The sequence below is a fragment of the Meleagris gallopavo genome, chromosome 1 (assembly GCF_000146605.3).
Source record: "Meleagris gallopavo isolate NT-WF06-2002-E0010 breed Aviagen turkey brand Nicholas breeding stock chromosome 1, Turkey_5.1, whole genome shotgun sequence".
NCBI classification, from domain to species: Eukaryota; Metazoa; Chordata; class Aves; order Galliformes; family Phasianidae; genus Meleagris; species Meleagris gallopavo.
This window is the reverse complement of record NC_015011.2, coordinates 9,837,326-9,851,988: the sequence shown is the minus strand read 5'-3', so window position 1 is coordinate 9,851,988 and position 14,663 is coordinate 9,837,326. Positions and strand designations below refer to the sequence as shown.

Here is a 14,663-nt window from a genome sequence, read left to right as displayed (position 1 = left end):
GATGGAGCTGTGGCAGGGGAGGGGTGGGGTGGGGATTAGGAAAAGGTTGTTCACTAATAGGGCGGTGGGCACGGCTCCGAGCTGCTGGAGTTCAAGGTGCGTTTGGATAGCGTTCTCAGACATAGGAGCTGATTTTGGGGATGGTCCTTTGTGGAGCCAAGGGTGGGACTCAATTATACTCATGGGTCCCTTCCAACTCGGGATATTCGATGATTTAAATTATCTTTTGAATCCTAGTCTGATCCAAAATAGGACCAAAAAATGCTTTTCCTTTCCCTCCCCCAGTTGCCTTGTTTTATGCATTTGTTAAACCACTCTGCAGCCATTGTGAGAGAAGTGTTTTTTCCTCTTTAGGGCCAAGTTCTGTGTGGGGCTGGGATCCTGGCTTGCCTGCTTCTCTTTTTTTCTGAAGCCAGAGAGAGAGAAGCAGTGTGACTGCAGGATTACAGGTGTGGGTGGGAGGCAGAAGAATAGATGCATTACCCAAAAATGCTATTTTAACCTCAGGGGGTGGAGTTGTTTAGTAATATTTCTCCTTTCCTATCACTGCAAACAGCATCGTTGGAGATTGAGGGCAAGTGTTAGATTTTGCTATTTAAATCAAACTTAATTTTGAAAAATCTGATTTAATAATTAAACTATATATATTTTTTGTCTTTCAAAAAGAATACTGCTGAGTGGCTGGGGCAAACAGAGCTCCATCCCACGGATCCCACCTTCGCCTCCTGGCAGCTTACCTGACTCATAAAGGGAGTGGGGGATTTTGTGTGCCACCTACATCAGCTCAACATTTCCCTTTGTGGCGAGAGTTAATCACCACTCTTGTCATATTATTTCACCGACCTTCCTGAAGATGCGATCTGTCAGGGGTAATTATTTATCTTTCAGACCATCCTAAAAACTTGTTAAAATAGGTGTTTTTTCCTGAATTCAGCAAAAATACTCAGGTGGTCCATTCTGAAGAGGTTTTCTGTGCTCACTGTTAAATGCTGGCAGTGTACTTGGGTCTACTTCAAGACCAGGAAGGGGTTACATTTGCAGAGGACTCATCTCTACCACAAGATGTGCCATCTGGAGAGGCAAGGTGGGTCAGTGGGTGAAGATCCTTCCCCTGCAGGAAGAAGAAACAGTGGGGTTGCAGCCATGGTGATGAAGGATTTTTTGTTTTGACAGCAAAGACAGTGTTCGTATCAGACCAAAAGCAAAAGTTAGGAAAAATGGGCATGCTTTAGGGCACATCAAATCGCTCTTTATAACCTGTTTATGTAACCTATATAGCTCTTTCACTTGCGGGTAAAGAGATTATATGTAGTAGGCTGGTATTTGTCAAGCAGAAAATACTGCACAAATGAAGGCGTATGGATAGGAATAAGAACAAAAAAGCAAAAATGGCAATACAATAAATGTCTGTGCAGGAGGCAATGAAAGAAGGGATGGGGGAAATGAAAATGGACCTTCAGCAAGGTTACTCCGTATTGCATAGAGGATATGAATTGCTGTAGAAGATGAGAGGAAGCTTGAGCAGAAAACATGATATTTCTGCTAAAGAAATTTCTGTTATGAGGTACAGGAAGCCAGAGAAGGAATGAGTTGAGACCACTCTGAAATTTAACGCTTAAAGAAGAATCTCGGTGATTCTCAAAAAGAAAAAAAACATCTGATGATCCATTTTTCTGGCTAATGGGCCAGAAAAAGAATTTCATATGAGTCTCCGTATTCCTCTGTCTCAGCCAGAATCAAGAAACAGGATACTAAAAAGAGAGAACAGTTGAGAAACATGGCTGAAGAAAGGGTAAGGATGTTGCTAAAACATCAGCAGAGAGGGAGGGTTGCTACCTTGACCTCTCTGGAACCAGAAAAATGCTCAGGAATCATGTGGGATGCTGCAGGGCAGGAGTCAGCATCCTGGGACAGGGAACACCAGAGTATCCCATGGGGAGTGAACCATCTGCCGTCCCCCAGTATAAATAGGTTTAGTTCCGTTCTTGATGAGTCTGCGTCTTAAACGCACTGTAAATACAGGAGCTCTGTCCTGGAGATAGGAATGCTGCAGCTGTCCCACCCTTCCTGTCCTCTCCCACACCAGAATTAATTCCTCTGTTCTGTTCTTCTGTGTGCCTGTGGGTCCTCAGCCCAGCCTGCTAAACAATGAGGGCAAGATAAGGGCTTGGGCAGACTCCATAAGCATGTGACTCCTGGATCTAGGACATCAGTGAGCTCTGTGGGGTGAGTGCTGAGAGGGGCAGCAGCAGTGAGGAGGCAGAGCAAGGGGCGAGCACCTCATCTTGGGGAGAAACAGCTTAGGAAACTGAAGGTGTGGGAGCCTCGAGGAAAATGAGCGTAGGAGGATGAAGCCATGGATGGCTAAAAATAACAGTGTGGTACAGATAATGTGACATTTTACACCGACTGTGCTTGTCAACCCTTTTGTGTTTTGAAAAGCAAGTCTTACCTTTAGGCATTCTAATTGCTACCTACCAGCAAGGACCGCTGGCATTTGGGGCTGTCACTTTGTCCACCAGCCTTCTTCTCTTCAGTGCTGGTCTAGTGGTTGTCACCAAGTCTGCAGCAGGGAGCTCTTTGTGCTCCAGCCTGATGTAAATATTGACTTATCCCTAATTATGCTTTGATTTCTTTGGAGGGTGATTGCTTTTTTCAGCTGGTAGTGGCTAGCACGTGTACTCCCTTTGACAATGATGCTAGTCTCAGTGTTTGAGCTGGATTAAAACACCACTAGAACTCCATTTGCAGGCAGGCTGTGGAGTGTGGAATTTGGGTGTGAACTGACCTCAAATGCATTTTTCCAGTCTTTCTGGGGAAGTGCAAGCTCTTTGGCCCCATGGCTGCTCAGTCAAAGCAGAGTGTCAGCCTTGGTACCCATATCATGTGTTGAATGGGAACAAGTGGTTTCCTCCGAAACTCTGGGCCCCTATAGTGGGTGGGAAAGAAAGGAGGAAGGGACAATAACGAAAATAATAAAGAAAGAAGAAAGCAAGGTGAAAGGCTTCTCTGCCTTTTGATGGCAGCTCAGTAGCTGGGCAGTATGGAGCAGAAGGAAATTGCTTGGTTAATGCAGAGTAGCTGCTTGCTATTGTCAGAGCCATCTCCTACGGATCCTTTCCAAAAAAATCAGATTTGAACTATCAACATGGGTTGACAGTGATAGGACAAGGGGGAATGGTTTTAAACTGAGACAGGGGAGATTTAGGTTAGATATTAGGAGGAAGTTTTTCACACAGGGAGTGGTGACACACTGGAACAGGTTGCCCAAGGAGGTTGTGGATGCCCCATCCCTGGAGGCATTCAGGGCCAGGCTGGATGTGGCTCTGGGGAGCCTGGTCTGGTGGTTGGCAACTCTGCACATAGCAGGGGGGTTGAAACTAGATGATCACTGTGGGCCTTTTCAACCCAGGCAATTCTGTGATTCTATGATATGATTCTAAGCTACAGACTTCTTAATTTCTCCTCTCTTCTCCCTCCATCTTACACCACTTTCAGGTAATGTTTTCTATATCTCCAGCATGCAATTATTTGTGAACATTTTGAAACAGTTTATGGTCAGTTCTTATTGCAGGGTTTAACTTCAACAGTTCTTTCATCCTTCATTTTCACCCTGCTCTGTTCCTGGAGAGCAGCCAGCTCCCTCTGAATGCCGTTTGCTGCACTGTGCAAGCCATGCTCTCCTCATCCCCTGCCCTAGGAGAGGCTGTCCCTGTCCCTGCAGCTGTGACCTCCAATGCTCAACGACTCTGAGCTGCGGTAATGTGATCTGCTGGTTGCAGCAGAAAGGTGTCAGCAGCCTTGGGCTGTGTTGCTGGTCTGTTCCTGCCTGCTGGGAGCTCTGGGGAAGGATGCTAGTCTTCCCTTCCCTGCAGTGACAGTCATACATCTTCCTTTTACAGTGAAATTGCTGTAAATTGCCCAATTTGTTATTAATATACACATAGCAGTATTTTGAGTACCTTGCAAGAATGAAATCTGACATGTGTAGCTTGTGGCTTGCCATACCACTTTCAAATGTACTCGATTGGTTTACAGATTCAATGCACGATGTCTGCATTTGCACATTGCACTCTTGGGCTCCCGTGTTTTGCATTGATGATAAAGCAGCTTTCACATATTCCTGACTTTTTCATTAATTGCATGCTTTCCAATATTATTTTTTCAATCATTTTCAGGAAATGCAGAAATGTGGAGGTGCAGGCACAGTAACTGCAGGACTATAATTGAACTTGGAGACTCTCATTTGGAAAGAATGTGGGTCACAATTGATTACAGCTGCGCAAAGCACACCCTTGCTCAGCTGTATCTCTGCACATGGAGAGTTTGTGATACTTGCTTTCTGTTGAGCTTAGACTTGTTTGTATACATGGCACAGGAAGTTCACGAAAAGGTTTCATCTGTGCCAGAGGAGACTCATGGCAATACTTTTGTTTTGATGTGCCCACCATTCTTAAAACTTTCATGACTTGGTCTGAACATAGGTGGGAACATAGCTTTCCACTTCTGCATGATTTTACATTTTATTCTCAGTCAGTAAACATTTTGGAGTATGATCCCTGCTCTAGTGTCTTTCTGCTACGTGGGTTATCTGTAGGAATGGAGAAGGTCACACAAACCTCCTGACACCTGGCAATGGGTGATGCAGGAGAAAGAGGTGCCTCATACATCTGCATTGGTTCTCCCCTAGCTCCTGCAGTCACTCACGTGGCTGTTGCTTACGGAAAGGATTTGTGGAAGAAGAAGCAAATCCCAGTAACTATGAAACTTGTAAAGGATGCTTGTGCTGAAGTTTATGTTGTGTTAATGTTTTGACTTGTTGATAAAAACATGGGATGAAGGTGAGCCTGGTTGTGTTCTCTGTTGGACGGTTCTAGTACTGAGTGTGTGGAGGATGGTTGTGATAATATACACTTATCTTAAACCATGGCTCTTTATGGGAAAGCTGACTGGAGCATAATTGTAGCAGATTACAGTACAAGATATACTCCTGTAAACTTTTAGAGGGTATTGATCTATCAAAAATATAATTTCTCCTTTTTGCATTTGTTAGGACCTATTTTCAAGAGTGTAGAATGGAGAGATGCCAAAGCAGGTAGCTATCAAGTGATCTTCTGAAGAGCAGATAAAAGTCACATTAAATAGCTTTTTTAAATACCCACATATTTATTTGCAGCAACAAAACCCTGATAAAACACAGAGTCTGATTTTTGCTAAGTACGGAACCTCCAGCATTCCAGTGGAAATCAATGCTGTCTGCTGGTGCTGAGCATCTCTAAATATTGTACGTGTGGTTTCAGACCCAGGTTAAACCCCCACTGACTTCAGGCACTCTCAGAGTAACAACAGCAATATTTAACTTCCTGACAGCCATTCTTCTTGCAGTCCTGTGTCTCTCTGCTGCTCTGCTTGGTTCAAGAATAAGATTTTCTTTTCTTTAGAAATTCAGTATATGTTCCCTGCAGACAGCTCTGATCTATGGTCCTGCTCTATACTTGGTGTATAAGCATCTCTGACTGATGCTCCCACAGTCCTGAGAAGTAATTGCAGCTTCAATAGAGGTAGCACAAGAAATTACAGCTGTTTCTGGTGTTCAGAAATGTGTTTTCTAAAATTGTAAATGAAAACGCCTGCAGAGAAAGGCAAAAAGCATAGGTTACTGTAAGGAGATTCCTGGATGGAGGTCCCAGGTAATGTGTTACCACAAGCAATGATAAGGAGCAGTTGCAGGGTTAGGATGCCAGTGTATCTATCTTTGTTACTCTGCTTGTGTTTCTTCTAAAGCTGTGGGTCACTTTGAACGTAGTGCACCTGTGTGTGGGAGTGAGCGGTAGCATTTCTTTAAATATGATGGAGGAGGGAGACATCTTCAATTTTAACAGATTTTCATGGTCCAATATGTAACCATGAATCTAAATTTAGATTGAACATTTAACCACTTAAATGATTACTTTACAGGAACAACCAAATAAAACACAGCAGAGCATGTGGGATTGGGGATGGGGCACTATAATTGATGTGGGAATCCTGAAATCAGCTCTTTGGCCCTCCACCTTTGGAAAAAAATCAGCTCAGATTAGTCTACCTTATTCTAGGAAACTGTTTTCCTCATTACTTCAGAAGAAAGCAAGTATTACCTCATCGTCACATGCCACACAACATGCTAGGAGAAAAATTCTTCCCAGTCCAAAACATGATTACCAGTTTTTACACATGAGGAAGCGTCACCAACATCTCACCATGACTCATCACACTTCTGATCTGTTTTACTACCTAGGCAAAGCTTGCTACCAAATAACCATAAGCTTCTTGCCTGTTTTCTCAGCTATCACTCTTAACGACATATGCTGGATGAGAGGGTTCTCGTTTAATAACTGTGAGGTACATTGCAATCCATTATAAAAGGGAGGGGATCTGCCCTTTGCAGAAATGCGCTCCAATAACAATAATTTGCTGACATCTGGTAACTTGTTAACTGCATTTGGAGTTAAGACAGATCTATCTGCACTCATACAAACATTTTTGAGCAGATGAAGCCATTTAAGAAACCTTTTCTGCAGAACATTCTGAAATTTGTTGCCATTCTTTGTGTTTGAGAGTAAAACCAACAGCAGTAGCAAATTTCAGGTTTCTTGATGTGTGGGATTAAAGCTGAGTTTTCTTGATTTTATATCATGAGAGAAACTAAAAAAGAGACAATAATTGACCAGAACTAAGAAAACTTTTGTATGTAAGGGGCAGAGTAAAGAGCAGGATTTTCTTGGCTCTCACTTATTAGAACAAGGATTAAAATAGATCATCAGAGGATCACCAAATATCAAAAGAGTATCAGATGTCAGAAAGATGAGAGCTTCAGTTTTTCCTACAAATATTCTTTTTTTTTTTTTCATCAAAACATCCCAAGAACAAAGTACCATAACAGAAATGTAGTCCTTGTGGCTGTTAGTAAATTACAGCAAGGGAGCAGTGCGGTGGGCGTGAGGGTTTACAACAGATGCCACAGAGCTCATCTCAGCAAGGACAGATTCTGTGAGAGAAAAGGAGGAAAAATGTGAGTACCATTTCCATCTCTGCATGAGGAGTGGTCCGAAAGGCCAAAGAATGGTCCAGCCCTTGTCATCCCTGCACACCACTGGTACTAACTTGGTGCTGATTTTACAGCAGCAACCCTAGAAATAAGAAAGAAATGCTGAGGGAGCTTCTCTGCCAGTCTGGCTATCAGTGTATCAGGCATAGGAAAGATGCAGGCAGTACTGGGCTTCACATGGGATTTCTCAGCAAGACTCTTCAGATCAGAGAGGCTGCAGTGATTCATATCTTTGAATATGTTTTCAACTCTTTTTCCTTTTAATGATGCTGAGGAAAGGGGTGTTGAGGCAAAGGTGTATCTGTCACTTCCTACACTCTGCTCCCTAGCAGCGGGCAGGCTGCTGCTTACAGCTTAGGACTGCTGGAAGAAATACTGCAGTGATTTTGTTTTTTTTGAGGAAGGGAAACAAATGCCAACAATGGTAACTGATTGACTCACAGCATAGAAAGTAAAGGAAAAACATTCCAGAAGATTTTTCTCAGAAGCCTGAATCCTTTTAAATCTCACTTTGATGATTCCAAGTGCCTCTTCTTGCATGGCCATATCTTGCTTCCCAAAGACCTGGAATGCCTGGAGACCAGTGTCGTCACCCCTCACCAGGAGTGCTTGTAGGGGTGCTGTTAGCTGCAGCGTCCCATGGGAAATGGCCATCTGGGGGAGCACAACTTCTAAAGCCTGTTCTAGGTACCTAGCTTCAGTCTCCAACAGCCACAGAATGGCTGAGGCTGGAGGCACTTTTGGAGATTGTCTAGAGCAGTTCCACCAGGACCAGCTGCTGCTGGCTGCCCAGGACTGGATCCAGTTGGGTTCTGTGTGTCCCCAAGGGTGGAGACCCCACAGCCTCTCCAATCAAGGGGTCAGCCACATTCCATATAAAAAAGTTAGACATCGTGTCAATGCTTCTAAATGCAAAATAATAAATGTTGGTCTCTTCAGGTTTTCTTTTTGTTCTTTTTTCTTTTCCTAAGAAAGGAAAAAAATGTGATCGTTGTTTTTTTTTCCTAAGGTAGGTAATATTTGCTCTGCAGAGCATCCTCATGGATGCCTTGGGGATAATCCCACTAATTTCACTTCTGTACCAAGGCAGTATCTGTCTGTGTGGCAGAAAAATAGCGGTGTCACCAGAGTTCTAGGTGGTACTGTGGGCCATTATTGACATGATTTATTTAGCACTTAGCAACCTCAATCAGGCCCTTTGTACTGGGCATCGTCCCAGCAAACTGGAAGGCAGGCAGCCAGTTCCCAGAGAAGGTATTATTTAGCTGTTAAACTGTATGTTACAAAGAAATAGGTGGGGAAGAGCAAGGACACTGAAGCATTTGTGCTAATCTCTGAACTTTAGCATCTTTACTCCCCTCATCACAGCTATAAATGGGAGAAAACTGAGATCCTGGCTGCACTACCCAAGGGCTTCAGTGAGTCAAACAGCTAGAACTGTCCTGTAAGCATAAGAAACAGTCACGTCCATTTTTCAGTTGCAGTTTTTTTTCAGTTAGGGAATTAGCTCAAGAGAAAATGAAGAAAGGACACAATTATTTCTTGTCTTGGAAAAATGCCTTTCCCTTGAAAAGACTTATCTTCAAGTCTGCAAACAAGAACAGTAGGGGGTTTCTTCTCTTGATGTTGGTTCTCAAGTAGAGGAAGAAAGGAATAAAAATGTTGTTGTCACCAAAGGAGGAAAACAGCATCTGAGTGAACAGGTGTCAGAGTTTAGAGGTGCATTCTGTATTTTGGGTCAATCTAGAATTTACCAATCCAACTCACTTCACTGAGAAAAGCACCAGAAAGGAATTTAGAAGGGTGGAAGAATCAAGCAGATAGATTGGTGAAAATCTTTGGAGGTTTTATAGAAAGGTAAGAAGTTGTTCTGGATGGGCATGCCTGGTTACCCCACATCCTTCTACGTGTTTGAGTGACCTGGTCTGGCGGGAGGTGTCCCCGCCCACAGAGTGGAAATAGATGGTCTTTAAGGTTGCTTCCAGCCCAAGCTATTCTATGATATCCACATGTGACATCAGCCTTGATTCTCCTTTTTTTTTTCTTGTCTCTCTTGGTCAACTGACTGGCATTCATAGGTTGTCTTTGAGGGAGGTGCAGCCTCAGCAGGAGGCAGGAGACTGCAGAGCCATGAAAGCCCAAGCCCTGGGGCGATGCTGGAAGCTGATCCTCCAGCATCCAGAGCCTGCAGATTTGTCTTCCAAGGGAGCACTCAAACACAAAACCCTTTGTAATAAGAGACCAGGCTGCAGCACAGCTATTCCCTTGACCCACAATAAAACACATGTAAATTTGTAGTGTAGAGGAGGTATCCACTTTTATGACCTGTTTACATACCGCCTTTTTGTTACAGCACTCCTTGACGACAACAGGCAGCTAAAGGTCAAGGCTCTGCAAGTTGTGGCGGAATGAATTAAAACTCAGAGAGAGAATCCAGCATCTTTGACGCAGGCTGGCCAACAGAGGTCTGCTCCCCACAAAGCAGAAAGCCCCAAATAGCCAGAAATTATTTCAGTTTGTGAAGATTGCCTTAATCAACTTGTAGCCCAAAAGCATTTTGTTTCCTTCTATCTGCATTCCTGCTTCTCGTCTCATGATTCCTGACATCTCCTCTGAGCTTCTCTAATTCTTTATATTTTTACTAAATTTCATGCTGAGAGATTCCAGTGCTTCAGCTGATTACCTTGAAACTATGTTATTTTTATGTTCCTTTATAATACGTGGTGTAAAACAATAGCCACATAAATATGGGCACTCTCAAACTTTTGTGCACGTGCCAGACAAAAAGTTCTGTTGGAGTTTGTAGTAGCTGTACAAAATAAACAGCCTCATAAAAAGTTGGCTGCAGTGATATCATCCAAGTGTCTCCAGCATGTTCCAGAAAGACTGAATTTAATCCATGCTGCAGTTAATGTTTTATTTGAAACTTTGGTGTTCCTCTCAGAAATATATCCATCCCCAGCCCATCTTTAATAAGCAGATGCCAGCTGGGTCTGGGTTCAGCAGTGCTGACAAGGGATCATGGGAATTTAAACAGAAAACAACACAAAAATAATCACAAACCAGCGTGGTTCTCAGTGGCAGTTCAAAAACATTTGGATGGGGTCATGGGGTGGTTGTCTCAGATTTAGAGATGGCACTGATGCATCTTGCAGTAGAACTATACCATAGGAGAATAAAAATGAAATGTGATTTTTTTGTGTTCTTTCCGAGCAGCTTCAAGAACCAGAAAAAAGAGCTCTCAGGATGCCAGAGCCAGCAAAGTCCACTTCTGCCCCCAAAAAGGGCTCCAAGAAAGCCGTGACAAAGACCCAGAAGAAGGGCGATAAGAAGCGACACAAGAGCAGGAAAGAGAGCTACTCCATCTACGTCTACAAGGTGCTAAAGCAGGTCCACCCCGACACCGGCATCTCCTCCAAGGCCATGGGCATCATGAACTCCTTTGTCAACGACATCTTTGAGCGCATCGCGGGTGAGGCCTCGCGCCTGGCGCACTACAACAAGCGCTCCACCATCACCTCGCGGGAGATCCAGACAGCCGTGCGCCTGCTGCTGCCCGGAGAGCTGGCCAAGCACGCCGTCTCCGAGGGCACCAAGGCCGTCACCAAGTACACCAGCTCCAAGTAGCCCAGCGCTTCTTCTCCAGTGGGCCCATTGAGCACAGGCACAGGTAGGCAGCTATGGTTTGGATGAAGTCACAGCTATTCTCCATGGCGATGGACAGACTTGGGATGGGCATTAGGAGCTGGCTAGTGGAAGATGAGGCAGCAAACTGGATGCTGGCTTATTTTCATTATGAGTTCAGGATGTGCTACGGGTTCCGCACGCTGCACGTCAGGCGACGCTGGTGGAGGAGGCCTCTGCTTTCACATCTCATCTGAAGGGACTGGCTGCAGCATATCCAAATTCTCCTTTGTGCTTGAAAAGCATGCATGTGTGGTGATGGCCATGATGGCTGGCTGCTCCAGAGATATTGCCTCTGAAGTCTTCCTGGCTGCTTTCATACAGTCGTCCAAGATGGGCACCAAGAAGATTGCACTGTATCCACTCTGTGATAGTCAGGATCCATCCTGTTGTACAGCAGAACAGCCTACCCGTACTGGTCAAGCTGACATCAACAGCCACAGCAACCACCAGGCACAGTCCACAGACTAAAATCTGATCCAGCAGAGATCCTGCTTGGCAATGGCCTCTGTTAAAGACGCTGTGATAATGCCCTGTGCTGTCCCTCCTTGCTGCTCCTGAGGGAGGAGAAGCGAGCAGGCTGGTGCACAGGCATGTGTGGCCTTATCCACCAGGATGCCAGAGCCACCAGCTGCCTCTCAGCTTGTGCCAAAGCATCTGGACAGATAAGGGCAATGATGGGACCCGGTCATTACCTCCTCCAGCTGCTGCTTTGCCAACTCTGAGACCTACTTCAGTGTGCAAGACATTGCTAATGCTGCTGCTCTTTGGAGACTTTTTTCTGCCTGTGTGCTCTCTTCTGCCGTGTTCACTGTAACGATGGACAAGTGGGTGCTGTCCAAGGGGCTGTGAGCAGCCCCTGCCTTCCCTGCTTCGCTCATTTGCTGGCAAGCGAAACAAAGTCAGGGCTGGGTGAATAGGTAGGGACTCTTAAAATATCACTGCATCTCACTAGTATTTCACAAATTAAATCATTCTAAGCTACTTCAGATATTCCCCATGCCTTCTCAAGATCTACAGTAAGGTGAGCAATAATAAAATCCCCATAAAGCCATAGAGATTAGTGGAGGAATGTCTCAGTTACAAGTTTAGCATGCCTGAACTGCTGGGTAACAGATAAAGAGCATGTGTAGAAGTGGTGTGAAGTTGAAGCTTCCTACTCAAAACACAAAATTAGCCAACACTGAAAAAAGTCAAAAATTCTGGTAGGCTTTAGCACTTTCAGATCAAAAATATTCATGCCTAAATTGCTTTTTGCAATTTATTCTGTAAATAAAAAGAGCAGCAAAGACACAGCATCCAGAACTAATGCAGGTGCTCTCCAAAATTCATTGCTAGTAATAAGACAAATTCCTATCCTTAAATAACAGTCTTGTGGTACATCTCTCGTTTTCCACTACTTTTTATCTCCATCTTTTTTCTTTGCCCTTTGAGGATGATGGGGACTCTTGTTGTGTTGCTTTTGGAGATGCAGAATTCTGCATGTCTGGAAGATTCAGTTGCTTCCTGGCTTATAAGGGTGTTGCAGAATCCAGTTAGCCTGAGGAAGGGGCTGTTTGCAGCCATGCCACTGAGAGCGCCTCAGAAACCTGAGAGTAACATGAGCTCCCACGTGGACACTGTGCAGGAGCTAAGGACAGGTGGCAGCCTACTGCAGCTTGGGGTTTGAGCACCCCACACCCAAAAATAGGCTCTCCTGCTGTGCTTTGCTCAGTGGCAGGACACTGGAGTGTTTTCAGCCACACTTCATACAGTAATTCCAGCAGGAATCACTAGCGATATCTTTCAGAAAGCACGAGCTGTGTCTCTAGACTCCAGCAAGCAAGCAGCAAGCAGCTCCCAATATTTGGCAGCAGAAATCTGTCGCCAACCTCAACCATTTCCTCATGGCACTTTGGAAGAGACAGCTTAGCACTTCCTTCGGTTTTCCAATTAAATAGTCAAAATCAGATACCAAAGATGAAAAAGTACCTGCACTGTCGTACCTGCACTGTTGAACCACCGTCACTGCCCCCTCTCCCAGCAGAAGTCAGAAAGCAGGGGTTGCAGAGGGGAAATAAGGCTGTTTCAAAGAGGAGAAATGGCAATTTAAGACTGCAGAAGTACTTGAAGGCTTAAGGGGGTTTTTATGTTGCTTAACGCCTGGTGGCTGTGACTGATCATCTCCATCCACCTACAGCTTAGGCTGTCATTTCACACATAATTTGCTCCTCACTCTCCCTTCGTATCATTTTCTGTTTGCCCCTGACAACCTGAAGGAGAGGACTGAGGAACTGATCCGGGTTAAAATGAAAGTTTTATTTTTTTCTTACTGTTGCAGGGTTCATTTTAACCCAGTTCTGGTGGCTGCTCTGATTTGTCACTGTCACACAGATACTTGCGGCAGCCAAGGAAGGGCTGAGCTGGGAGAGGCAAGGCTGCCATCAGCTGGGACTGAGTCAAAAGCAGTTGTGAAGTCAAGGGCCGTAGTGTCAAAGCACAGGTGACAAAATGAAACCTGTTTCTCTGCCGTCTGTGCAGGCTCACAATCACATCAGTTCAATGGGAGCTATTTTGGCTGGGATGGGCTTGGACTGAGCCTTAAGGGCAATAGAAAATGGTCTGAAAGTGGAAGGATCAAAGCAGCAATTGTCCATTTATTAAACATTAGTGTGGCGTGTTGTACAGGTCCCTGGTTAGGAGGTGTTCTGCAGAAAAGAGGGCTTCATACTTGTGGGTCTGTGCTTGTTAAAAAGTTTTTTCAGCTCTGGAAATGATAAGATAATTTGAAAATGAAAATAATATGCCTAGTTATGCTGACCCCACCTGATTCCTACTGCAACAACAGAAGCACCTGTGGGACATTCCCATATTTTGCCACCAAATGAAAAAATTAAAAAAGGGAACTGCACTGAAGGTTGGAAAAGGAAACTGCACAGAGTAACATAACGTTGACGTTAACCCTGTGTTAGTCACTGCACTGAGTTACTTGGTTTTATATACAATTTAAGAGATAAAATTAGTTGTAATAGATCTATGTCCTAGGGAGGGCCCTGCTTCCCCAGAGGGGCTTCAAGACCACACTTCACAGAGAGCTAAACCTACAAAAGAACTGAGCAGCCACGTGCATGGTCTGGAGGTTTCTTTACACTCCAGACAGATGGATCTTTGGTCAAGGATGGCAAACGAGTGGCAGTAAACAGAGGAGGAGGGCCTGTCTTGGAGGTCACTGTGTGTGACCTGAGACCTGTGTGGACCTGACCTGAGACCACCCTCAGGACAGAGGCACCCCTATGTCCCCACCACACCCAGCCAAGCTTGGCATGGCTCGTGCACAGCCCGGAGCCCTCCTCCCACCACAGCATCTCCTGACATCTTACATCCAGAGCAAACTGTTTACAGGGAAAGGAAGAGTGAGATATAAACCATAAAAATCATCTGCTGCTAGGATTTGGGAAGTTCCCTGGGACCAGCCCCTGGGGAGCAATCTTTCGTGCTTGCATCCATGCATGGTATCTTGCGGGCTTGTGTACACAGAGTTTTTCTGACAATAAGTGTTACATAATGTATGGTCTGTGTTATATTACTGTTGTTTTATGAGATACATTGCAGCTGATTACCTGTTTTCTGTTAAACATATAAATAAAATGTAAATGCAGACCTGTTGGAAGCCAGGTGAGACGCAGCCCTCAGGTGCCTTTGCTTCTGCCCTTTCACAACCCCAAGCAAGCCCTATGTTTCTCATTCTGCTGGAAACACAGGGCAGTGTCCCATGGAAGGGAGCACTCCTGGTGCTCTGGACATGAGTTACACCAAACCTGTCAGCCCTTCCTGCTCCTGTGCACGCAGGTGCAGACGGTTCTTTCTTGTGGTGTGTGCTGTCCAACAGCTCTCATGTGGTCCCCAGGGACAA

At 44.8% G+C, this 14,663-nt stretch overlaps 1 protein-coding gene across 1 annotated transcript; it reads left to right on the top strand.

Moving 5' to 3' along the window:
• Positions 1-673: 673 nt before the first annotated feature.
• Positions 674-14,435, top strand: LOC100549552 (histone H2B 5-like). The gene is made up of 2 exons (XM_010720638.3): positions 674-869; positions 10,304-14,435. Exon 2 carries the CDS (start codon positions 10,334-10,336, stop codon positions 10,712-10,714), a length of 381 nt encoding a protein of 126 aa, XP_010718940.1. The 5' UTR covers positions 674-869; positions 10,304-10,333; the 3' UTR covers positions 10,715-14,435.
• Positions 14,436-14,663: the final 228 nt, after the last annotated feature.

Bases quoted from the DNA above. Each gene is read 5' to 3' on its own strand.
- LOC100549552 (XM_010720638.3), top strand. From the start codon at position 10,334: ATGCCAGAGCCAGCAAAGTCCACTTCTGCCCCCAAAAAGGGCTCCAAG.